The 26,568-nt window shown below is 46.0% G+C and overlaps 1 protein-coding gene across 2 annotated transcripts in view; it reads right to left on the minus strand.

The window, feature by feature from the left end:
* Positions 1-2,045: 2,045 nt before the first annotated feature.
* The window catches only part of LGSN (lengsin, lens protein with glutamine synthetase domain), a 78,426-nt gene continuing 53,903 nt past the window's right edge, over positions 2,046-26,568 (minus strand). For both annotated transcript variants that reach the window (XM_077487865.1, XM_077487866.1), the window contains one exon: positions 2,046-3,818. In XM_077487865.1, the coding sequence (XP_077343991.1) occupies positions 2,619-3,818 (1,200 nt within the window). In that variant the 3' untranslated portion in view covers positions 2,046-2,618. The remainder of the gene's footprint in view (positions 3,819-26,568) is intronic.

Below are 26,568 nucleotides of genomic sequence, written 5' to 3' on the forward strand. Positions count from 1 at the left end.
CTGTGACATTGCAGCAAACAAATCAGACACTAAGTGATGCTTTTGACATTTTTTTGAGGACCAATGACACTAATACAGTTATCAGTGTGAAAAATATGTCAGGGAAGGGGTCAACAGGTGTGCCTAAAATGTACCTACTCACTGTGGGGGAGGTGCTTGTACTATAGGAAGGCAGAGGTGCGTGTTCCTGCTTTGCAGAAACATAGGATCACTACCTTCCTTACTGACAGAACAGCAGTCTGCCTTGTTTACTGCTTCTGTCCCAATCAATTGGTGGGTAACAGCAGACATCAAGTCCGCCAGCCCGCTGATTGGCTCCCACTGTATCCAATCACAGCAGGAGCAGGTCGCCGGTGGCACGCGTGGGCTCCGGATCCAGAAGTGCAGAGTCATGTACAGGTACGTGATTCTGCACAGGAGAGCTACCTTGCCACCTTATATATACAGTATACGGTCAGCAAGTGGTTAATGAATAAGGGGAAGTTTTATTTGTTTTACAAGGACTTGTTTTACCTAATCGTAGGCAAGTGAAACTCAGTTTTTTGGGGGGGTTTTTTTATATCCTTAGCACATAATTGGATTTTCATATTGAACACAGCTTAATTTTATTTACTAAGTGAATAAGTTTGCAAGGTAATGTTTGCAAAAGGTATTCACACTTTTCGAAGACAACAGTCACTTTGCTAAATGAACAGTCTCTATTTTTTGTTTACCACCCCATTGCTTGATCAGCAATATACACCAATCATCCATAACATTAAGATCACTGCAAGGTAAAGTGAATAACACAGATTATGTCATTTTAATGGCATCTGGAGCAATGGAAAAATGTGGCCTGGTCTGATGAATCATGTTTTCTTTTACATGAAGTGGATGGTCAGGTGCATGTGTATCACTTACCTGGAATAGAGATGGCACTAGGATACAGTAAGAGAAGTCAAACCACTGGAGACAGTGCAATGCTATCAGCAATGTTATGTTGGGAAGCCTGGGTCCTGACATTTATATGGATGTTACTTTGATGCTTACCATCTACCTAAACGCTGTTGCTGACCAAGTACACCCCTTCATGTAAACGGTATTCTCTAAAGCAGACATGTCCAAAGTCCGGCCCACGGGCCAATTGTGGCCCGCATTCTGGTTTAATGCAGCCCCACTGGTAATTTGGATATATATATCTTTTGTGGCCCCCAACGAATCCCCAAGTGAAGCGCTGCACTGCACTCAAGGATTCGTTGTGGGGTCACAAAAGATATATACCATATTTATTATTCTGGCATCCTTTCAGGGGACAGGGAGGGGCCGGGACGAGTGCTGTCAGATTACATATAGGAGAGTCTCCTGTTTACTCGGCGACCTCTGTAATAGGAAGTCCCATCTCCTGGGCTGGCATTGGAAGACTGTTCTTTCCATCACAGGAAGCGGGACTTTGTATTAAAGAGGCTGCATAGTAAACAGGAGATTCTTCTGTATGTAATCTGTTGGCACTCTTCCCGTTTCCCTCCCTATCCCCTCCGGGGGTGCAGATGGGCATTGATCAGGCTGCACTGATGGCAATGGTGAGTCTGCATTCAGAGGCTACATTCATGGCAATGGTGAGGCAGCATTCATGGCAATGGTGAGGCTGCATTCAGAGGCTGCATTCATGGCAATGGTGAGGCTGCATTCATGCCAATGGTGAGGCTCCATTCATGGCAATAGTGAGGCTGCATTGGGCACTTGTGAGGCTGCATTCATGGCACTGGTGAGACTGCATTCATGGCAATGGTGAGGCTGCATTGATTGCAATGGTAAAGCTGCATTCATGGCAACGGCGAGGCTGCTTTCATGGCAATGGTGAGGCTTCATTCATGGCAATGGTAAGGCTGCAGGTGGGTACTGATCGGGCTGCATTGATGGGCTCTGACCGTTATTTTGCTTCAAGGTTCATTATTTAAAATTTTAGTTTTTTCCTGAAACTTTCCTCTTAAAGTGAAGGTGCTTGTTATACGCCTGTGTGTTATTCGCTGATAAATATGGTATATCCAAATAACAAGCCCGAGCAGTTCATTTGTATTTCATTTTAATGGTTCAAAGAATGTCAGACAAAATGGTCAGCCCTCACACATGTTCACTTCATAAAATCTGGCCCTTTTTGAAAAAAAGTTTGGACACCCCTGTTCTAAAGGCAGTGGCCTCTTTCAGCAGGCTAACACACCGTATCACACTGCAAAATTAGTTCAAGAGTCATTTGAGTAACAAAATGAGGAGTTTGAGGTATTGACTAACGTATTGCTCTACTAACATACAATATAATTCAAGCATACCACATACTTTACAAATAAACTGTACAACTGAACTGTACGTACCAATTATAACTTTATATTTATTTATTTCATCTTTATCTTTCTATGAAACCTTGTGTGTGAGTAAAAATGGCAGCGGGCCAGAAAAGCACAAAAAAAGCTAATTAAACATTTCACTAGCTATAAAATAGTAAAAATAGTTAAAATAGTTAAACATTATGTTTTTCAAGAATATCAAAATTAGGTTTGTAAACCAGATTTACTGCCTAAATGTAAATTACACCTTGTTGTATGTGTAACTCTATGAATAAATTAAGATGTGGCCTGATTCATTTATATAAAATATTCCAAGAATTTATTTCTCTCTGTGTCTCCCTCTTCTGTCTCTAATTCATAACGTTTCATTGCTATAAAATAGTGAATGAATGGTTCACCCAAGGATGCTCTCATATATGTGTCCTCTTCCAAAGCAGTCAGAGCATCTTCTAGTTTCAACGGTATTGAGGGTGCTTTCTGTTCAGTAAGTGAAGTATGGTTGTTATCAACTTTCAGTAAGTCAAGGCCTCTCCTGATTCCATCCAGGCCTGCGGCAACTGTGGCAGCTAAAACTAAGTAAGGGTTGGCTGTGGCTGAACACAACATGTTTTCTATATAAGTTCCATTGCAACCATGAGATTTAAAATTATAGGTGAAGTTATTGTTGTTATATCCCCAAGTGGTACAGATGCTACTGTGAGGGTCTTTGTCATCTTTCAAGAAACGTTTGCGGCTTGCTGCTCCTGGAGCAACTAGGCAGCTGATTGCAGCTGAATGGTGCAGAAGACCTGATAACCATTGTTTACCAACGTCTGTCAGAACTTCTTCATGAGATCCAGTATGAAATACATTTTTGGCTCCACTAATATCCCACAAGCTGTGTGATAAAACTCCAGAATTATAAAAACCCACAGAGTCAGTATAAAAACTTGCTATGTAGTCTTGTTTCTTAGCTGCTTCTTTAATGCTAGTTTTAAAAGTGAAGGCATTGTCAGCAGCGGCCAACCCATACTCAGGCACAAAGGAAACCTCCATTTGTCCAGGGAAAATGGAAGGTGAAAAGCTTTCAATGTTCCCACCAATGTAATACATCCCCTCTAAAAAATTTTGCATGAACATCTGGTGATCAGACAGTAATGTTGCAGCAGGGAATGAAATTGTCTTTGAATTTATAATTTCATCAAGTCCAAATAAGCAAAATTCGTATTTGAAAGCAGAATGTAGCAAAAATCCTCTTTCCTGTAGTTGATTAAGTAAATGTTTAGCTAGATAACGTGGTGAAGTAAGTAGAGGATTGCCCAAAAATGTAAATGAATCACAGATCACTCTTGCAGTTTTTTCATTCCATGGTAGAACTTGGAATGTTGGTAAATCTGGTTTCAGCAAAATGTCACAATTAAATTGTTTAGAACTAATGTGGTCTACTTCATTGCCTTTGTGGTCCAAAGTTAGTTCAAGATAACTTCTTTGCATGCAAACTCCATTCAAAGCTTTGTCCTACAAAACATTAGAAATATATATTTTGTTACAATCTAATTGAAATTTGCTCATCAAAAAATACATTCTCTATTTGTTTCACTAATCACAACAAATTACAAATCACAACTAGTGGTTAGACCAGCTATCAAAAGACTGAATGATGTTGCTTGTAGGAGCTTGCAGGAGCAGGGCCCTCCTAACCCTCTTTTATTACATTGTATTTTTGCTGTATTGTCTCCCTTTTTTATTGTAAAGGGCTGTGCAAATTGTTGGCACTTTAGAAATCCTGTATAATAATAATAATGTAGCAATTTTGGGCCAGGCACTATAAAAGAGTCAGAAAAATGTCAAGGATCAGAAACAATCAGGCATAGGCAGTGCTAAAGAGTGATACAGTAGTAGTATTTATAGTATAGCCAAGGGACTTTGCTGTAGAAACAAAGAAAGAAAACAAAACATAATCAGAAATTAAAATGGTTTTAAAGGCTCAAAAGAAACCCTTCTGTGAGCCTCATCTCGATCCAGCGATGTGCAAGAGAGCAGCGGCTCTCCAGGGTCTCTTCCTTCTCATTCCCTGACACAGCTACAGGAACCATTGGCTCCCGCCACTGTCAATAACAGCCAGCGAGCCAAAAAGGAGGGAGTGGGGGCAGGGCAAGCCACTACCATTTGTGAATGGACATAGATCAGTGGCTCAGGAACGAGCCTGCTCGGGGTACCCCCATACGAGCAAATGACTGTGCACTGCATTGTCAAGTGGGGTGGCTGAGAAGAAATGTAAAGTTTTTTGTTATTTTAATATTCAGTGTGCAAAAACAAACTCTATAATTGTTTGCATATATTATATTTAAAAAAGTTTTTCACATTAAAGAAATTGTAAAGGCAGAAGGTATTCTATCTTTATGCATTCTATGCATTAAGATAAAAAGCCTTCTGTGGGCAGCAGCCCCTTTAGTCCCCTAATACTTACCTGAGATCCCTCTCTGTTCAGCGATATCCATGAGTGTCTCAGCCATCAGAGATTCTCCCTCTTGATTGGCTGAGACATATCAGTGACACACCACTGGCTGCCGCTGCTGTCATTCAAAGTCAGCTAGCCAAGCAGAAATGGGGGACGGGGCAGGGTTCCATGTCTGAATGGACCAAGGGAGCTGTGACTCAGCTTGGGTGCCCCCATAGCAGGCTGCTTGCTGTGGAGGCAGTCACCAGGAGAGAGGGGCTAGAATCACAGAAGAGAGACCAGAGAAGAGGAGGATTCAGGCTGCTCTGTGCAAATCCACTCCAACAGGGCTGGCAAGTATAACATGTTTGTTATTTTTATAGGAGAAAAAAAAACGAGACTTTACAATCACTTTAAGGCATAATGACAGATCCCATGCTCTGACCAGAAATTTCATATGGGATTACTGAAATACTGCATAAACATAATGTGGCTGACCAAAAAAGAATAAAAAAGGGTATTTAGCAGATTTCTAATTAGGTGTTATACAATATATTAATGCATTTAGTGATAACTCTTACTATGCATATATTGAATTGTGTACCTATGGGATTAATACCTTGATTTCTTTTTTTCAGCCTCTTGTTAAAAGCACTAACTCATACCTGATGGATATGATACATATTACATAGCTTCTGGATGACATTCTCTATCATACAGAATGAGAATTATATATCAGGGGCTATTTATGTGTCCTCTTTGTGTACTATTATCAATTATGAAGATACCATATACTCTATGAGAAAGATTTTAGCAGATAAGTCTGGTTTGACAGTAGAACAAAGATTCCATATTGAACCAGGTGCCTGATGTAACAATGGGGACAAAATGTGCACCCAGCCTTACTAATGATTTTATGTCTGTTTGGGAGGCTGAAAATATTGTTCCGAATACTCCAGAGCAGCTGATATCCTGGTGTCTGTAGTATAGATGATGGTTTTTTTTTATCATTTGGTATGGGACACAGGAGGATTCTGATTTTTTTATTTTTTTTTAGCAGTATAAGATAAACAAGGATATTAGGTTTGGATTACAATATAAAGTACAGGTTATCATTTTTGTTAGATTTAGAGATATTTATATCTAACAATAGATTGTATATATGCCCATATTTTAAGGAGACTGACCAGAATACCTTGATACCCACACATGGACATCGCCCATTAAGAATGTACCTAGGGGACATTTTATTAGGATCAAAATAAATTGTACTACTCAGAATGACTATTATGCACAAGTGGAGAGATAGAAAAGGAATTCTCCTAGAACAGTTGAGAGGAAGATAGAGAGAGTGGCACATTTGGAAAGGAATCATTTTACTAGAGATAAAAAAAAAAGGAAGAACAAGGCTTCTTTAAAATATTTAGTATTTAATGCACAGTAAAAAATGATTGAGGATGTTTTTTTTTTATAAACCTTGACCTATTTTACTTAAAGATAAAATGTTGAGTAAAGCATTACCAGAACATAGTATATTTATTAAAAGAATGTAAATTTAGGTAACAAATTGGACCCTAATGTGATAGACTTCCCTCACCACCACCACCATCAATAAGGGATCTATTTTCTTGGATAGGGTTGGTTAATTTGCATGTGGGAAATGCCAGGCATGCAGGAATAGCTGTCAACATGGTAGGAGGCAAAATCATTTCAATTCTAGAGCTAATGGGCATGAATACTTTATTGACAAATTAATTTCATGTGACACTACACATGTCGCATAGATACTTGAATCCCCCTGTGGGCAACGATACATGGTTGTACTACGCAGAAATCGATGCTAAATTTAGGGGAGCATATTAGGAAAGATAGAAAAGGTCTTAAATCTTATAGTCTGTCTTTACATTTTAGGGAGCTTCATCAGTGGTCTGAAATTTTGTGAAATAGATAGAGTACCCAAACATTTGAGGGGTTCCAATCTAGCTAGGGAAATATCCAGATGTGAGACTTTTTTTATTTACAAGTTGGAAACCTATGGGGTTAAATGTGGGGATTGATATCAACTGTTTTATATTCCATAGATGTATACACAAAGTACATAGGAACTTAGTATGCCACATCGGCCTTTTACATGCTTGTTATTTTTAGTTATTTTATGTATATGTGTCAGGGAAATAGCTATAGAACTGGTGATCCTGCCAGTAACCACCATGGTCGCACCAGGCAAATCCCTGGGCACATGAGCACACACAAGTGCGCAACGACGGGTGCACGCAGCTGCAATACGACGGGCACACGCAGATGCACTATGCCAGTGCACAATGACAGTAGTTGGCACCTTCTGGCCTATTTAAGCCTGCTGCAGATGTAGGCAGGTTGCTGGATTATCATCAGCTTCCTGTGTCCCCTGTACCTGCTGCCTATATCTGATAATTTGATTCCTGTTGACTACTCAGCTTGTCTAATTCTTCCTGCTCTCCGCCTGCACCGACCTCCAGCTTGGACCCAACTACGCTCCTGTCTGTACACCTGTACCTCCGCTTGTCCACACGATGTTTGACCCCTGGCCTGGCTACCGACTCTGATTATTCTGTTGTACCTCTTCTCAGACTGATCCTATTGTGTATGACCCCTGGCCTGGCTTGATCCTGTTCCTGGTTGCTCCACTGGAATCCTTCCATGCATGATTGCCCAATTTGCTCTATCAGTGCACCCCAGCTGCCCTCAGCAACCCAGCTACCCAGCAAACCGCATTCGTTAACCCATGCACCTTTGGGCACCGTACTCCCTGTCTCACTCCCAGGGGTACGCTGCACTAAGCCGTAAGGGGCGCCCTCTCAGCAACCCGGACTCACATCAGAGACTTGACAATATAATCCAGCCATGACTGAGGCCGGCAGAGGTTTGTCCCCTGTAGAGGCTTTGTGCCAACAGTCTTCTACCCTTACTCAAGTGCTTCAAAAACTACAGGAAGGATACCTGTATTTAGAGGGTAGGCTACAGCTATTAACCACTTGACCACTGGGCACTTAAACACCCTTAATAACCAGACCAATTTTCAGCTTTCGGTGCTCTCACATTTTGAATGACAATTACTCAGTCATGCAACACTGTACCTATATGAAATTTTTGTCCTTTTTTTCACACAAATGGAGCTTTCTTTTGGTGGTATTTAATCACAGCTGGGTTTTTTATTTTTTGTGCTATAAAAGAAAAAATACAGAAAATTCTGTAAAAAAATGAATTTTTCTTCATTTCTGTTATAAAATTTAGCAGATTAGTAATTTTTTCTTCATAAATTTTGGCCAAAATTTATACCACTACATATCTTTGGTAAAAATAAGTACAAATTGGTGGATATTATTTGGTCTTTGTGAAGGTTATAGAGTCCACAAGCTATGGTGCCAATATCTGAAAATTGATCACACCTGAAGTACTGACGGCCTATTTCAATTCTTGAGACCCTAACATGCCAGAAAAGTACAAATACCCCCCAAATGACCCCTTTTTGGAAAGAAGACATTCCAAGGTATTTAGTAAGAGGCATGATGAGTTTTTTGAAGTTGTCATTTTTTCCCACAATTCTTTGCAAAATCAAGATTTTTTTTACTTTTTTTTTTTTTTTTCACAAAATTGTCATATTATCAGTTTATTTCTCACACAGCATATGCATACCACAAATTACACCCCAAAACACATTCTGCTATTACTCCCGAGTACGGCGATACCACATGTGTGAGACTTTTACACAGTGCGGCCACATACAGAGGCCCAACATGCAGGGAGCGCCATCAGGCGTTCTGGAGCACCCAGGACAATTCTGACATTTCTCTCCTACATGTAAAAATAATCATTTATTTGCTAGAAAATTACATCGAATCCCAAAACATTATATATGTTTTTTTAGCAAACACTCTGGAGAATACAATGGTGGTCGTTGCAACTTTTTATCTCGCACGGTATTTGCGCAGCAATTTTTCGAATGCTTTTTTTTGGAAAAAAAACTGTTTTGTGCTTAAAAAAAAATAAAAACACAGTAAAGTTAGCCCAATTTTTGCATAATGTGAAAGATGAAGTTACACTGAGTAAATCGATACCTAACATGTCACTCTTCAAAATTGCACAGGCTCGTGGAATGGCGCCAAACGTCGCTACTTAAAAATCCCCATAGGCGACGATTTAATTTTTTTTTTACTGGTTATATGTTTTGAGTTACAGAGGAGGTCTAGGGCTAGAATTATTGCTCTCGCTCCAACGTACGCAGCGATACCTCACATGTGTGGTTTGAACACCGTTTTCATATGTGGGCGGGACTTACGTATGCGTTCGCTTCTGCATGCGAGCACATGGGGACAGGGGCATTTAAAAAAAAAAAAAAAAATGTTATTGTTCATTTTACTTTATTTATTTTAGTTTGACATTTTTTTCCCCAAAAATAAATTTTTTGATCACTTTTATTCCTATTACAAGGAATGTAAACATCCCTTGTAATAGGAATATGGCATGACAGGTCCTCTTTACAGTGAGATGTGGGGTCAATAAGACCCCGCATCTCACCTCTAAGCTGGGAAGCCTGAAAAAAAAAAAAAAAAAAAAGATTCTGGATTTGATAGTATTGGTGAGTCGGTAGAAGCACCGGAGGGCGGCGGGAGGGGGGGGTGTCTATGGCTGGGTATTGCAGGGTATCACTGACTATGGCTGGGTATGGCTGGGTATATCAGAGTATGGCTGGGTATCTCAGAGTATGGCGTTGCAGAGTATTGCGTTGCAGAGCATTGCAGGATATTGGAGGGTGTTGCAGAGCATTGCAGAGTGTTGCACGGTATTGGCGGGTGTTGCAGAGCATTGCAGAGTGTTGCAGGGTATTGGTGGGTGTTGCAGAGCATTGCAGAGTGTTGCAGAGCATTGCAGAGTGTTGCAGGGTATTGGCGGGTGTTGCAGAGCGTTGCAGGGTATTGCAGAGTATTGCAGGGTAATGCAGAGTATTGCAGGGTATTGCAGAGTATTGCAGGGTATTGCAGAGTATTGCAGAGTATTGCAGGGTATTGCAGGGTAATGCAGAGTAATGCAGAGTAATGCAGAGTAATGGCAGGGTATTGCAGAGTATTGCAGTGTAATGCAGACTATTGCAGAGTATTGCAGGGTAATGCAGAGTAATGCAGAGTAATGCAGAGTAATGCAGGGTAATGCAGGGTAATGCAGAGTAATGCAGGGTATTGCAGAGTAATGCAGAGTAATGCAGAGTAATGGCAGGGTATTGCAGAGGTTTGTTTACAAGTGATCACTCCGTCATTTGACGGAGCGATCACGTGGTAAACGGCCGCGACGAGCGGCCGTTTACTGTGATCCATGATGCGCCGGGTCCTGTGGACCCGGCGGTCACGGATGCTCTCGAGTGCGCGCCCCAGGGGGCGCGCGAGAGCGGAATTCTGGGAGGAAGTCATATGACGGCCTCCCACAGTTAAGAAACCGCCCTAAAGCCGTCATTCGGCTATAGGGCGGTTATTAAGTGGTTAATGGAATCAACTGCCCCTACTAGGGATGAGCTTCGTGTTCGAGTCGAACATACGTTCGACTCGAACATCGGCTGTTCGTCCGTTCGGCGAAGTCCGAACATTTTGGTCCATTCGCGCCAAATTCGTGTGGCGCTCACGGCCCACAATGCACTGCGATGGCGCAGTGCATTGCTGGCTCATGATTGGCCAAGCATGCACTGTGACCCCGCATGCTTGGCCAATCGCAGCGCCAGCAGCGAGGAGAGCCATGATTGGCCACAGGCAGGATGCCTGTGGCCAATCATAGCTCAGGCTGTGTAGTGCACGCCCCACACTATATAAGGCCGCCAGCGCGGCGGCCTTGTGTAGTGTGTTGGCGTCTGAAGCAGTGGGTGTTCTGTGTACCTTCAACACAGTACACACCGATCGTTTTTGGCCGATTTTCGATCTTGCTGTTGTGTAGTGGTTGTTGTCTGCGAGCCCTGACCGCAGTATACACCGCTATATTCACCTCACCTATATAGCTAGTGATCTATCTTTTATAATAGAGCTTGCAGTCAGTAGTGTTAGGAGCTAGTGCGTGCTGTCTGCGTGCTCTGTACCCAGTACATACCGCTATATCCACCTACATAGCTGTTCTCTATTTGAGCCCACTTGCCATCTGCAGGAGTTATTGGAAGTTGTGTGTGCCTCCAGCACAGCACAGTATACATCTGTATATACCCCTTTATCTCTGGTGTTCTATAATAAAGGCATCTGCAGGAGTTAGTGGGTGTTCTGTGTACCTTCAACACAGTACACACCGATCGTTTTCGGACGATTTTCGATCTTGCTGTTGTGTAGTGGTTGTTGTCTGCGTGCCCTGACCGCAGTATACACCGCTATATTCACCTCACCATATATAGCTTGTGATCTATCTTTTATAATAGAGCTTGCAGTCAGTAGTGTTAGGAGCTAGTGCGTGCTGTCTGCGTGCTCTGTACCCAGTGTTATATCCACCTACATAGCTCTTCTCTATTTGAGACCACTTGCCATCTGCAGGAGTTATTGGAAGTTGTGTGTGCCTCCAGCACAGCACAGTATACATCTGTATATACCCCTTTATCTCTGGTGTTCTATAATAAAGGCATCTGCAGGAGTTAGTGGGTGTTCTGTGTACCTTCAACACAGTACACACCGATCGTTTTCGGACGATTTTCGATCTTGCTGTTGTGTAGTGGTTGTTGTCTGCGTGCCCTGACCGCAGTATACACCGCTATATTCACCTCACCTATATAGCTAGTGATCTATCTTTTATAATAGAGCTTGCAGTCAGTAGTGTTAGGAGCTAGTGCGTGCTGTCTGCGTGCTCTGTACCCAGAGTTATATCCACCTACATAGCTCTTCTCTATTTGAGACCACTTGCCATCTGCAGGAGTTATTGGAAGTTGTGTGTGCCTCCAGCACAGTACAGTATACATCTGTATATACCCCTTTATCTCTGGTGTTCTATAATAAAGGCATTTGCAGGAGTTAGTGGGTGTTGTGTGCCTCTAGCACAATATACACTACCCAACTGCTTTTTTACCCAACTCCCTTCAGGCCATTACCATGTCTGGAAGGCCAGCAAGGAGAGGCAGACAGGCGCAAGCCGATAAAAGAGGGCAAGCAGGCTCTGTGTCTAGAGGCAACAGTGCTGGTCGTGGACGCGGTGCATTGTCATCAGCACGTGGCCATGGGACACTCTTGTCCTTCTTTTCGGCAGCTGGACATGTTGAGCCGCAAGATGCCAACGACTTGGTAGAGTGGATGACCAAGCCCTCTTCATCCTCCTCATCCTCTCTCACCCAGTCTCAGGGTACTAGCAAAGCAGCTGCCAACGCATCGTCTTCCCTCCTCTCAATGTCATCATCAGTGACTCCTTCCCTAGACCCACCACGTCCTCCTGAGGAGTCTCCTGAACTCTTTGAGCACAGTGTTGGGTACATGCTCCAGGAGGATGCCCAGTGTTTTGTGGGCTCTGATGATGACACTCAGCTAGAGGAAGGCAGTAGCGTGAGCGCAGAGAGAGGGGATGCTCAAGAAGGACAGCAATCTGGCAGTCATGTTCCACAAGCTGCAGCATACTGCCAGGTTTGCTACAGCGATGAAGAGGGAGGGGATGATGAGGGCACTGACTCCACGTGGGTGCCTGGAAGGAGAGAGGAGGAGGAGGATGAGGAGGAGGAGGAGGCACATGTCCAACGAGGCAGGATGCCCTCCGGGGGCCAGCTTAGGGGCAGCACACCGACTGAATGACACCGCAGAGCTCCGCCTGTGCAGGGCGCTGCCTCTGCGCGTTATTCTAAAAGTTCTTTGGTGTGGGCCTTTTTTGAGATGAGTGCATCAGATCGCACCGCTGCTATTTGCAACATATATCTCAAGCGTATCTCGCGTGGCCAAAACATCAGCCGCTTGGGCACCACATGCTTGACCAGACATATGTTGACCTGCCATGCAGCTCGTTGGCAGGCGTACCTCAAAGACCCACACCAAAGAACAAAGCGGACCTCTCCTTGCTCCTCATCAGCTGGCATCTCCAACCCCACTAGACCTTCAGTCCTCTCTGAAACCTGCTCTGAGAGGAATGAAGGTGTAGAATTAGGTGTGTCACAGCCAAGTGCTTCCGGGAACTCTGCTAGCGGTACACCCACATCCGATTATAGCAGGCAAATGCCCCTGCCCCAGCTGCTGGACCGGCGAAAGAAGTTCACTCCCAGCCATCCACATGCCCAGCGGTTGAATGCTAGCTTGGCTAAATTGCTAGCACTTCAACTGCTGCCTTTTCAGTTGGTAGACTCGGCCCCCTTCCGTGAGTTTGTACAATGTGCGGTTCCTCAGTGGCAGGTCCCCAAACGCCACTTTTTCTCACGGAAGGCGATTCCGGCTCTCTACCGGCATGTGGAAGGCAATGTCCTTGCCTCGCTGGACAGGGCGGTCAGCGGTAAGGTGCATATTACCGCTGACTCATGGTCCAGCAGGCATGGACAGGGACGTTACCTGTCTTTCACGGCCCATTGGGTCACTCTTCTGGCAGCTGGGAAGGATGCAGGACAAGGTGCAGTAGTGTTGGAGGTTGTTCCGCCACCACGCCTCCAAAATGCTACTATTGGTTGTGACACACCTCTCTCCTCCACCCCCTCCTCTTCTTCTTCCTCCATGGCCTCTTCCAGTGCTCTGTCCTCAGAACCAGCGGTGCTTCGTAGGCGTTCCAGGGGCTACGCAAGTACGCAGGCAAAACGATGCCATGCCGTGCTTGCGCTGGTTTGTTTGGGGGACAGGAGCCACACTGGGGCGGATGTTTTGTCAGCTCTGCAGGGGCAGGCCGAGAGGTGGTTGACGCCACGCCAGCTTAAGCCAGGAATGGTGGTTTGTGACAATGGCACCAACCTCCTCTCCGCCCTCCGACAGGGACAACTGACCCATGTGCCCTGTGTAGCTCACGTCCTTAACCTGGTGGTGCAGCGGTTCTTGGGCAGGTACCCCGGCTTACAGGATGTCCTGAAGCAGGCCAGGAAAGTCTGTGTGCATTTCCGCCGATCATTTAATGCCTGTGCTCGGCTGGCTGAGCTCCAACAGGAGTTGAACCTGCCCAAGAACCGCCTTATATGTGACATGCTCACCAGATGGAACTCAACGTTGGCCATGCTGCAGCGGCTGCACATGCAGCAGATGGCCATAAATGAGTACCTGTGCGACTATGGCACAAGGACAAGGTCAGGGGAGCTCGGTTTTTTCTCACCACGCCAGTGGGGCATGATCAGGGATGCATGCACTGTCCTGTCACCGTTTGAGGAGGCCACAAGGATGGTGAGCAGTGACAGTGCATGCATCAGTAACACTGTACCTCTTGTCCACCTCTTGGAGCTTACGCTGCGTGGAATAATGGACAGGGCACTTGAGGCAGAACAGAGGCAGGAAGAGGAGGACTTCCTTGCCTCTCAAGGCCCCCTTTATCCAGACAGTGTTCCTGCTGTGTCACCCATCACACAGGAAGAGGATGAGGAGGAGGAAGAGGAGGAGGAGGATGATTGTGTCAGCATGGAGGTGGAGGCTGGCACTCAGCATCAGCAGCAGCAGCAGCAGCAGTCTTGTAGGGATGATTTACAGTCCCAATAAACAGGTGGACTTGTACGTGGCTGGGAGGAGGTAGCTGCGGATCATGTTTTCCTTAGTGACCCAGAGGACTCTGGACCGAATGCCTCAGCTAACCTACGCTGCATGGCCTCCCTGATCCTGCAAAGCCTGCGGAAGGATCCTCGTATTCTTCGGATCAAGGAGAGGGACCATTACTGGCTGGCCACTCTCCTTGATCCACGGTACAAGGGTAAGGTTGCCGACCTTATCTTGCCATCGCAGAGGGAGCAGAGGATGAGACATCTCCGGGAGGCCTTGCAGAAAGGTCTGTACAACGCGTTCCCAGAGACTGGGAGGTTACAAACTCCTGGTCCTGGACAACGTGTTGCTGAGGCATCGGTAAGAAGGAGCGGTGGAGAAGGTGGCCGTCTGACTGATGCTTTCAGACAATTTTTTAGTCCGCAGCCCCAAGGTATGATCGGTTCCAGCACTCATCGCCAGCGTCTGATTTACATGGTGCAGGAATACCTAGGGGCAAGGTCAGACTTGGACACCTTTCCCACCGAAAATCCTCTGGCTTACTGGGTCTTGAGGATGGATCACTGGCCAGAGCTTGCACAGTATGCAATTGAGCTACTGGCCTGTCCTGCATCCAGCGTTCTTTCGGAACACACCTTCAGTGCTGCTGGTGGCTTTGTTACCGATCACAGGGTGCGCCTGTCCACCGAATCAGTTGATCGACTGACCTTCATCAAGATGAATCAGTCTTGGATCACCCACAGCTACCAAGCACCTGAAGCTGATGTAACAGAATAATTTTTTTTGAAATATCACATCCCTTCAAGACTGCCTATGCTGATGCTGAGTGACTGTCCTGTTATGTTGATTGTCTATCCTCTTCCTCCTCCGCTGATATGTTGGAAGAACATTTCTGGTTCTGGTTGATGCCATCAGCCCAATTTTTCTGCCCCTGTTTAACAGGGGCGTTTAAGTAAAATTTTTGATGCAATGCTTTGCAGCAGGGCTAATTCCTGCAATCAAACAAGAGAATATGGGAGAGGTTGCAGTGTGGTGGCACCAGCACCAGTGCCTAAGGCCCAATTTTTCTGCCCCTGTTTAACAGGGGCGTTTAATTACAATTTTTGATGCAATGCTTTGCAGCAGGGCTAGTTCCTACAATAAAACTAGAGTATATGGAAGAGGTTGCAGTGTGGTGGCACCAGCACCAGTGCCTAAGGCCCAATTTTTCTGCCCCTGTTTAACAGGGGCGTTTAATTACAATTTTTGATGCAATGCTTTGCAGCAGGGCTAATTCCTGCAATAAAACTAGAGTATATGGCAGAGGTTGCAGTGTGGTGGCACCAGCACCAGTGCCTAAGGCCCAATTTTTCTGCCCCTGTTTAACAGGGGCGTTTAAGTACAATTTTTGATGCAATGCTTTGCAGCAGGGCTAATTCCTGCAATAAAACTAGAGTATATGGAAGAGGTTGCAGTGTGGTGGCACCAGCACCAGTGCCTAAGGCCCAATTTTTATGCCCCTGTTTAACAGGGGCGTTTAATTACAATTTTTGATGCAATGCTTTGCAGCAGGGCTAATTCCTGCAATAAAACTAGAGTATATGGCAGAGGTTGCAGTGTGGTGGCACCAGCACCAGTGCCTAAGGCCCAATTTTTCTGCCCCTGTTTAACAGGGGCGTTTAAGTACAATTTTTGATGCAATGCTTTGCAGCAGGGCTAATTCCTGCAATAAAACTAGAGTATATGGAAGAGGTTGCAGTGTGGTGGCACCAGCACCAGTGCCTAAGGCCCAATTTTTCTGCCCCTGTTTAACAGGGGCGTTTAAGTACAATTTTTGATGCAATGCTTTGCAGCAGGGCTAATTCCTGCAATAAAACTAGAGTATATGGAAGAGGTTGCAGTGTGGTGGCACCAGCACCAGTGCCTAAGGCCCAATTTTTCTGCCCCTGTTTAACAGGGGCGTTTAAGTACAATTTTTGATGCAATGCTTTGCAGCAGGGCTAATTCCTGCAATAAAACTAGAGTATATGGGAGAGGTTGCAGTGTGGTGGCACCAGCAGCAGTGCCTAAGGCCAAATTTTTATGCCCCTGTTTAACAGGGACATGTAATTACAATTCTTGATATAATATTTCACAGGAGGGCCCCTTCCTGTGCCCACCCAGAGTAACGGTGAGGACTTATAGTATTGTGGCACCAGCACCACAACCACCAAAGGTCAATTTTTCTACCACTGTTCAACAATGGCATGTAATTACAATTCTTGAAATAATCGTTCACAGCAGGGCGCTCCAGCGCCCACCAAGAGTCACTTTGAGGGCTTACAATGTTGTGGCAAAACCAACACCTTGTTCCGCCATTTCTGCAGAGCATATAGGGCAGGCCCCTACTTTCAAACATCCAATTTACAAACACTTCCTACTTGCAAACGGAAGGAGACAACAGCAAGTGAGATGAAAAAAGATGGATGACAAAACAAATTATACAGGGGTGATAACCCTTCCCTATGTTTTCCAAAAAGCTTAAAAATAGTTTTTTTGACTGGAGCTACACTTTAAAAATGTACCAGTTGAAAATTACAAACAGATTCAACTTAACACAACAAACCTACACAGTCCCTGTCTTGTTTGCACCGCCTGTATACTGCTGTTCTGAGTATATAGGGCCTGGGGGCCACACGCATTTCCTTTTTTTAATATGGGTACAGGGTTCCCCTTAATATGCGTACAAGACCCAAATAGGCTGGTAATGGGCAGGGAGGGCTACCCATGCCATTTTTCTCAATGATTTTCAACCATATTGCAGGAACCAGATATAACATTAAAACGGCAAGCAGTTTTAAATGGTGTTATTTCCGTTTAATGTCATTTTATGCAGGGACTGTTCTAAACACAGGAAACACGTGGCACTTCACAGGCATACTACAGACACCCCCCAGGCACCATATTTAAAGGAATATTTCACTTTTTTTTCACTTTAATCGTCATTAAAATCAGTGCTCCCGCCAAAACGGCCATTTTTAAAAACATTTTAGGCATTGACCCATGTCCCCTGGGGCAGGAGCCAGGTCCCCAAACCCTTTTTAGGACAGTATCTTGCATATTAGCCGTTAAAATTAGCACTTTTAATTTCGACCGTTCGAGTCCCATAGACTTCAATGGGGTTCTAAAGTTCTTTCGAATTTGGGGTCCGTTCGAAAGTTCTGGTGCGAACCGAACCATAGGGTGTTCGGCTCATCCCTAGCCCCTACAGTGATGATCCCCTCTCCAGAACCATGAGTACCAACTTCTAAGCGATTCACAGAAGATCGACTAAAGTTCAGATCTTTTAAAAATGCCTGTTTGCCCACTTCTCCATTGAAACTGCTAAAGTTGGATTCCTTATTTCTTTACTATCTGGTGACCCCCAGGCATGGGCCCACAGTTTGTGGGAATGTAAAGACCCAGTTATCCGCACAACTTCTTCGCAGCCATGACATGGCTCTATGTGGACTCCCAGCTCACAGCCACCCCTGAAGCCACTCTGCATTCTCTGCGGCAGGGACAGCGGCCGGTGGAGGACTACACCATAGACTACCGTTGGTGGTCTGCAGACATAGGCTGGAATGAGCCTGCTTTAAAACACCAGTTCCATTTAGGACTTTTCTAATCCCTCAAGGATCAACTGGCCAGAAGTGGTATTCCTACCACTCTTGAGGGTCTCATTCAACAGGCCATCCAGTTGGATAGACATCTACGGGAGTGCCAGGCCGAATGGTCACAGACTTTCTGTAAACTTGTTTCAGAGACTGGGGCTATGCCCGTTAGTATGATGCAGGCTGTATTGACCCCTTGAGAGAAACAACGTTGGTGTCAAGCCAACTTATATCTTTATTGCGGAGGAGATGGTCACTTCCTGTGCAACTGTCCCATTAGGCCCTGCAAGCCACTCAAATACACCATAGTGTATTTCCAGGTCTCCGGGACTCCCACTTCCCACCTTGTCCTTTCCATTATGTTGCAGTTGGCGGAAAATAACGTTCCTCTACAGGCCATAGTTGATTCCAGGGCATGCAGCTGCTTCTTGGATCTAAACCTGGCAGAAAGACTTGGCCTACCCCTGATCCCCAAGAAACGTAGGCTGGAAGTTCTCCTGGCTGATGGCACCCTGCCTAGTTCTGGTCCCATTTCCCAGGAGACTGTTCCTCTCTTTGTCACTACTCATGATGGCCATCAGGAGATCATATGTTTTGATGTCCTGAGCTTCCCCATGTTCCCAGTCATCCTGGGTACTCCTTGGCTCCAAGCACACAACCCTCAGATCAACTGGGTCAAGAGAGAAATTGTGTTCCCCTCTTCCTACTGCATGCAGCATTGCCTAGCTCCCAGCCACAAGGACACTACCAGTTATCTGTCAGTTCAACCTGTATCTGTCAGTTACCCAAATGTGCCACCAGCCTATCATGAACTTTTGGATGTCTTCAATAAGAAAAAAACTGATATTCTACCTCCACATAGGCCATATGACTGTCCGATTGAATTAATCCCTGGGGCCGAAATTCCATTTGTACGTATATATTTCCTCTCTCTGAGATGTAATTAGGAACTCTACGTCAATATATTGATGAAAACTTAGAAAAAGGCATCATCCAGTCTGCTATTGCCAGAATCTTTTTTGTTGAAAAAAAGGCCAAAACCCTAAGGCCATGTGTGGATTACAGGGAACTTAACAAAATGACCATAAAAAAACTGCTACCCTCTCCCTCTCATTCCCGAACTCTTCCAGAGATTTTGTACTGCCCAGATATTCACTAAGCTTGACCTATGGGGGGCCTACAATCTCGTTTGCACCCGAGAGGGCGATGAATGGCAGACAGCGTTCAGAACACGCTTTGGACATTTTGAGTATCATACCTAGATTTCTTTGTCATCATCTATCTGGATGAAATCCTCATATTTTTAACTACCCTGGAACTTCAATGGACACATGTAAAGACAGTGCTACACACACTAAGAAAACACAGACTTTACGTGAAAGCGGAGAAGTGTGACTTCAAGAAGGCATCCATACAATTTCTAATCATCTCCACGGGTGGTGTAGCCATGGTTCCACAGAAAGTGCAGGCAATCCTAGATTGGCCAACTCCATCAAACAAAAAGGGGGTGCAAAGATTTGTGGGCTTCGCAAATTTCTATAGAAGGCTTATTAAAAACTTCTCTTCCATTATCTCACATGTGGTCTCCAGAAGCCCAATCTGCCTTCGACAAGCTAAATTCTCTGTTTACCTCAGCCCCTATCCTACAACACCCTGATCCCGCTCTGCCTTAAATCCTGGAGGTTGACGCCTCTAAAGTAGCCACCGGGGCGGTTCTGTCTCAACGCCAGGGACCTAAATCCTTACTGCATCCCGTGGCCTTCAATCCGAAAGGAACTATGATGTGGGTGATTGAGAACTTTTGGACATTAAGACTTTTCTAGAGGAGTGGAGATATCTCCTTGAAGGTGCCTCTCACCCCATAATGATATTTACGGACCACAGGAACCTAGAATACCTTCGCACTGCAAAGCGTTTAAGACCTCGACAGGCTCGATGGGCTCTGTTCTTTGCCAGATTCAATTTCCACATAACCTTCCACCCCGGATCCAAGAATGGGAAGGCAGATGCTCTGTCCTGAATGTTCTCTGATACTCCTGAAGTGGCGGCTCCCAGCACCATCCTGTCCCCAAAGAACTTTCTTATGATTCACCCTGACCTGAGCTCCTCACTCAGACAGACTTCCTCCCACTGCTCAGAACCAGAAGCATCCTCCTTAATAAACATGGATAGTTTCCTTCATTACCAGAATAAAATCTTTGTCCGGCAGCAAACCAGGATCCAGGTCCTAAGGACCTTGCATGACCATCAGCTTGCTGGCCATTTTGGGAGGGAAGAAAACAATGGAGATGGTCCAACGATCTTTTTCCCAGGACAATTGGAACTCCTTAGTCTCGTGTGCAGATTTCGCTTATAATAATTCAATTCATGTGACCACCAACCAATCTCCCTTCTGGGCCAACTAGGGGTTTCATCCATCATTTCTACCCAATGTCTTTCCAGAAGCTTCAGTTCCAGCAGTTCAGGACAGGATAAACGCTATCCAGGCTAACTATCAGACTCTCCAGGCAACTACTCCCTGCCTCACTCCCAGAGGTACGCTGCACTCAGCCGCAAGGGGCACCCTCTCAGCAACCCGGTCTCACATCAGACACTTGACAATATGGATATAATAAAGCATGTTAGGTTTGTGATATGGAGACCATAATATGGCTGTAAGCAGTGGGATGTATTTTGAGGAATGACCGCTTGGTGTTGCTTTTTAATATTCTCCTTAGTATTGGAAAGTGGCTAATAAATAGTAATTGATGTTTGCGGGATAACCAGTAGGTCTTGCAATATATTAATCTAGTTATTCAGCCAGGTAATGCTTGCCATGGAGTGTTGAGTATTAGTGTAACGGCCCAATATTTCATGCATTGTGTGTGTGATGCCAAGGGTATCCCGATGAGGACACTACATTTAAATGTGTAGGAAAGGGCATGAAAAGGCTACACCAGGCATGCTGTGGGCATCCATCAGTGCTCTGGAAGCTGTTGGAAGGGTGAGGAGTTTATTGTTCTCCGCTGGTACCATACCTGTCAGGGCTGGGCTCAGCCCTTCCTTCTCTGAGCTGGCCGCTCAGCTGTCGGCTAATTCTCTGATTGTTCCTGCTCGTCAGTCCTGCCTATGTACGCCATCAAGCCCAAAGGAGCTCTGCCTTCGCCTTGGTCACATCACAAGAAACGATCTCCTGTGTTTCTGTTTAAAGACTAGCTTTGCTGACATCCTTTCTGGCTCCAGATCCTGCTTGCTGTTCCACTACTTTGATCCCTGACTTCCCGGAGCTGGAGAAGTTGATCACCTTTGCCATCCTCATTGACTCCAGACTCAGAGAAAGACTTTTTTAAGGAGCACTTGTGGAAGCCTCCTGTACATTTGTTTTCGAGCTTTGCAGTCCCACCTGTGCCTCCCTCACCTCCCATGCCTCCTGGTACCAAGTCGGACAGTGAAGGTGAGCCCATGCACTTGGGTTTTACGTGTCTCTCTGCGAATGAGAGAGCCTTTAGGAGAAGGGAGATATTGTGCCTTTATTGTGGCCAGGCAGGTCACTTTTTGAAGTCCTGTCCTACCCATTCAGGGAACGCCCGGACCTTGAGGTCCTATCACAGACAGACCTTAGGTGGTGTTGTTTCATCCCCAGCTATCCAGAAGGATAAGCCTCTGATTTCGGTCAACCTTTCTTGGGCTGAGTTGTCCGTCAAGATACAGGCTCTAATCAATTCTGGGGCTACAGGCCTGTTCATTGATGCTGCGTTTGTATCGAAGCACTCGATTCCTCTGCAGCGTTTCCTGGACTTTGCCAACTATTTAATACGAAATGTATTCGTAACTTCTCATCTCTGGTCAAGCCCCTAACTGATATGATCAGAAAGGACGGTAACCACAGAGTTGGTCTCCGGAGTCCATTAAGGCCTTTGAAAGTCTCAAGGCTGCCTTTGTTTCTACTCCTGTGTTGGCACATCCTGATCCTAAGTTACCTTTTATCCTTGAGGTTGATGCCTCTGAGACTGGTGTTGGTGCCCTTCTGTCTCAACGTCCTACCTCTGAGAGCGCTATGCATCCTTGTGGCTACTTTTCCAAATAAATTGTCACCTGCAGAGTACAATTATGAGATTGGTGACAGAGAGCTGTTGGCAATAATTTTAGCCCTGAAAGAATGGAGACATCTCCTCGAAGGTACCACTGTGACGGTTCTCATCCTTACTGACCATAAGAAGCTTGCATTCTTGACTGAGGCTAAACGCCTCTCTCCCAGAAGGGCGCGATGGGCTCTTTTCTTGTCAAGTTTCAATTACATTGTCTCATTCTTACCCGGTACTAAGAATGTAAGGGCTGACGCCTTGTCACGACAATTTTCCTCCACTTCCAAGTTGGAGTTGGTTCCGGTTACTGTGATTCCTCCTGATCCTATTCTGGCTACGGTTCGCACCAGTCTCACTTCAACTTTGGGTAACAAAATGCTTGCTGCTCAGGTCCATGCCCCTCCTGAGAAACCTTGTGATGGCTGCTTTGTCCCAGAGAGTCTCCGTACTGCCGTGCTCCAGACTTACCATTCTCCCAAGGCAGCTGGCCACCCTGGGAATAATCAACTCATTTGTGACGAAACCTATCCCCCACACTCCGCTTGAGTGCTTCCATCAGTATATCGCTTCCTAAGTCCTGGAACACGAATCCAATGGATCTGGCTATAAAAACCCCAAAGAACTAGACAACACCAGTCTTGGAGTAAATCAGGAATAGCCTTTTATTTGAGATCTCCCACAAATATATACAGCAGGATGACTAAAACCTAACCTAATTAGCATGAGCTAATTATCTAATCATTGACCCAGACTAGTTGTCTGAGAGATAGACTTTTCAGGGTAAGACTTTATGTCTCTTAGCTCACTGACTGACTATTCAATACACATTACCATAAACATAAACACAGGGTTAATTAGCACAAACAACAATGTGTGGAATATGCTTACAAGCCAGACTAGACTCATTTACACAACAGACAGTTGGCTGGAGTTGATGACATTAGCATCTAACAGTTTGTGTCCCAACAGTATGATTCAGTCACTATTGCTAATATGGCAAATACATATCCAGAGTCTGTGTGTCTTGGGGGGGGACACAGACTTGAATCCAAGTAACAACACCTCAGGGGTCCCCAGGCATACAGCTCACAAAGAGCACCGTTCCCCCAAATGCCAGGGCCCATAATCGGTGGGCAAGAGGCTCGCAATTAGTCCCCTCCAGAAGCCTTGGTCCTGGCTAGGTCTGTCACATTTCTCCCCTTTCGGCAGGAGACTAACACAGGAGGAGACCCCAGACGGGTTGACTCTGAAGTTAGTCAGTGGTTCCAGTCCTCTAATGCTGGTATCCACACAGTACCCCAAACAAATTGTTCCAAACAGAGTATTCCTCACCCAGCCAACCTCTGCCTCTCTCAGAGAACATATCCGCCGCTGGGGAGAAGCCTGGACTGGCCCTTCTCCCTGGAGTCTTTTCAGCCACTGGAGAGTAGACAGGGTGATTGGGCTCACTCCATCAAGCTGTTGGGGATCTGGGCCGACCACCCAGCATCCCTGGGGTATACAAGTGGAGACTGAAGTTCCATCCACCAATATCAGCTCAAGCTGCAGTTGTGTGTAGGAGCCAGTAGCATTCTGCCTTGTTAGCACTTCAGCTGAGGACCCCATATCATCCACTCCAGCTGACTGTTGGGGGGTGAGGCCGACCGCCCTGGCTCCCTGGAACTCTGAAGCCATTACCAGTGCTGGGCAGAGGTTGGTAGCACTCTGTCTGGTTTCCAGCGCGTCAGCTGGGTTGGTGTCATCATTCTGGGGTGCCGTCTGCTTTTGGAACTCCCTTTCGCTGGTCTTTTCTCCCAGGTGCGCAAACCCTTGTTGGGTAGGGAAAATGTCTGCTTCTCCTCCCTGCATCTCTGAAATCCACTGGGAAATAGGAACCATCACCTTCTCACCTTGGGCCTCCGAAACTGCCATGGGTGTGGAGCAGGGGTCTGCAGTACTCTGTCCTGCTGCAAGTACTTGAGCAGGTGATGCGTAATCTATAACATCCTCTGATGAACAGTCCATTAAGTCCATACATTCTCTAATCTGTGGCTGGAGAGATGAGCCCACTGCCCCAGATCCCTGGAACTCCACAGTTGCTGCCGGTGCTGGGCAGAGTTTGATAGCACTCTCCCCTATTACCAGCACTTCTGCTGGGGACTCCACATCATCTGCTTCAGCTAACTGTTGGGGCAGGAGGCTGAATTCCTTCACTCCCAAACTGTGTAGCTGCCATTGGGGAGGTGAGCTGGCTGCTTCCGTTTCCGTTCCCTCATCTGGCTGCTGGGATGACACGTCTATGGTACTGTCTCCTAGGTGCACGGATTTTTGCTGGGGAGGAAAGATCGCTTTCTCCACTCTGGCCGATTGTTGAGGAGGGACAAAAAACACCTCCTCTCCCTTCTCCCCCTGTATCTGCTGCTGGGAAGTGATGGCCACCTTTTCACCCTGAACCTCCGGAACTGCCACAGGTGTGGGGCAGAGGTCTTGGACCCTCTGTCCAGTGACCAGCGTTTCAGCTGGGGAAGTTCCTTGTAATTCCACAGATACTGCTGTTGGTGCTTGGCAGAGCGCAGTGAAGTTAGGCCCTAATACCAGCTCTTCTGCTGGAGGCTCATCAGGTTCTTTTTCCTCAGCAGAAAAGTCTATCAAATCCCTTGTCTCTGCAACTGGTGTATGGGGATAGAGTCTCCGTGGAACCCAGAAGATGCTATCAGTGCTGAGCAGAGGTTCTCAGAGCTCTGTCCTGTTGTCAGCACTTCGGCTTTGGGGATGGCAATCTCCAGATTTTCCACTGCCGATTCTCCGGCATGCTGCTGGACAGGCACATTCCTCCATCCAAGATCATCCCATGCAGAAACAGGATCATCAAGGTCAGTCAGCACTTGCTGCATCCTCCATAAGACCTCCGCGTTCATAGCTGCGGGGGCAGGTTGGCAAAGCCCACTGTTACTCTGCCACATTGCCGACTCTTCAGCCAGGATTTCAGAGTTGTCAACAGGTATTTCCTGATAGTTCCAGGCAAAGGGAGCCCAGCCCTGGCACTGAGCAGAGTCTAGCAGCTGTCTGTAGGTGATCTCCAGCTCCCATTCCTGAGCTCCCATTCCTTATCTTCCAGTGCCCAGTGCACTTCCGAGCCATTCAGTAGCCCTTTTCTGAAATCCATGATTTCATCCAATCGCCACTCCAAATCACTCGTAAAGTTAGAGTCCCCTGTAAGCTTCACATACAACAGTCCCAGGCCGCCGTAGATTAAGCCTTCCATTGGCTGTCATCCACTATCCAGGGACATGCTTGGGATACATGCCACCAGAGGGCTCTGTAACTCTCATCCAGATTCATCTCTGCCAAGACCAGCTTGCTTAATTCAGCTGTCAGCTCCTTGTGTGATTTTTCTCCCAAAAACAGCACCCGCAATCCATACTGTGACCAGTACCTTTCCTGGTTGGGGAGGAGGACTTTTCCCTGGTGACGCTGCTCATGGGCTAGTGCTTCCTTCCAGAGTTTGCAGCGAATAGAATCAAACCACCCCAGCAGGACCTGCTCTGATACTGGTCCTCTGTGCTGTAGCTGCATCTCTTGCAACCTCCTTCTGAATTCCTCTTCCATGGTGGCTGGTATCTGTACCTCTCCTCCTCTCCTTCTATCCGGACCTTGGATCCAGGTGGAGGTTTGGATGTCCCAGACTGCAGGAAGCATCCCACTGCTTGCCAACAATGTGGCAGAACCTATCCCCCACACTCCGCTTGAGTGCTTCTGTCAGTATACAGCTTCCTAAGTCCTGGAACACGAGTCCAATGGATCTGGCTATAGAAACCCCCAAGAACTAGACAACACCAGTCTTGGAGTACATCAGGAATAGCCTTTTATTTGAGATCTCCCACAAATATATACAGCAGGATGACTAAAACCTAACCTAATTAGCATGAGCTAATTATCTAATCATTGACCCAGACTAGTTGTCTGAGAGATAGACTTTTCAGGGTACGACTTTATGTCTCTTAGACTAGACTCATTTACACAACAGATAGGTGGCTGGAGTTGATGACATTAGCATCTAACAGTTTGTGTCCCAACAGAATGATTCAGTCACTATTGCTAATATGGCAAATACATATCCAGAGTCTGTGTGTCTTGGGGGGGGGGCACGGACCTGAATCCAAGTAACACCACCTCAGGGGTCCCCAGGCATACAGCTCACAAAGAGCACCGTTCCCCCAAATGCCAGGGCCCATAATCGGTGGGCAAGAGGCTCACATTCAGTCCCCTCCAAAAGCCTTGGTCCCAGCTAGGTCTGTCACACCCAACAATTCTGGTGGCCTAGTCTATGTGCTGATGTAACTGCCTTCGTAGATGCCTGTTCCAAGTGTGCTCAGAGTAAGACTTCACGGTCCCTTCCAGTGGGCCTCCTACAACTCATACCCAATGAAAAGAGGCCCTGGACCCCCCTGTCTATGGATTTCATTGTGGAGTTACCCAAATCCCAAGGCAACACTGTTATCCTTATGGCGGTTGTCCAGTTCTCAAAGGTGTGTCATTGTGTTC

Source organism: Lithobates pipiens, unplaced genomic scaffold (assembly GCF_037356315.1).
Source record: "Lithobates pipiens isolate NorthernLeopardFrog02 unplaced genomic scaffold, aLitPip1_a1.2 Scaffold_18, whole genome shotgun sequence".
Taxonomy (NCBI): domain Eukaryota; kingdom Metazoa; phylum Chordata; class Amphibia; order Anura; family Ranidae; genus Lithobates; species Lithobates pipiens.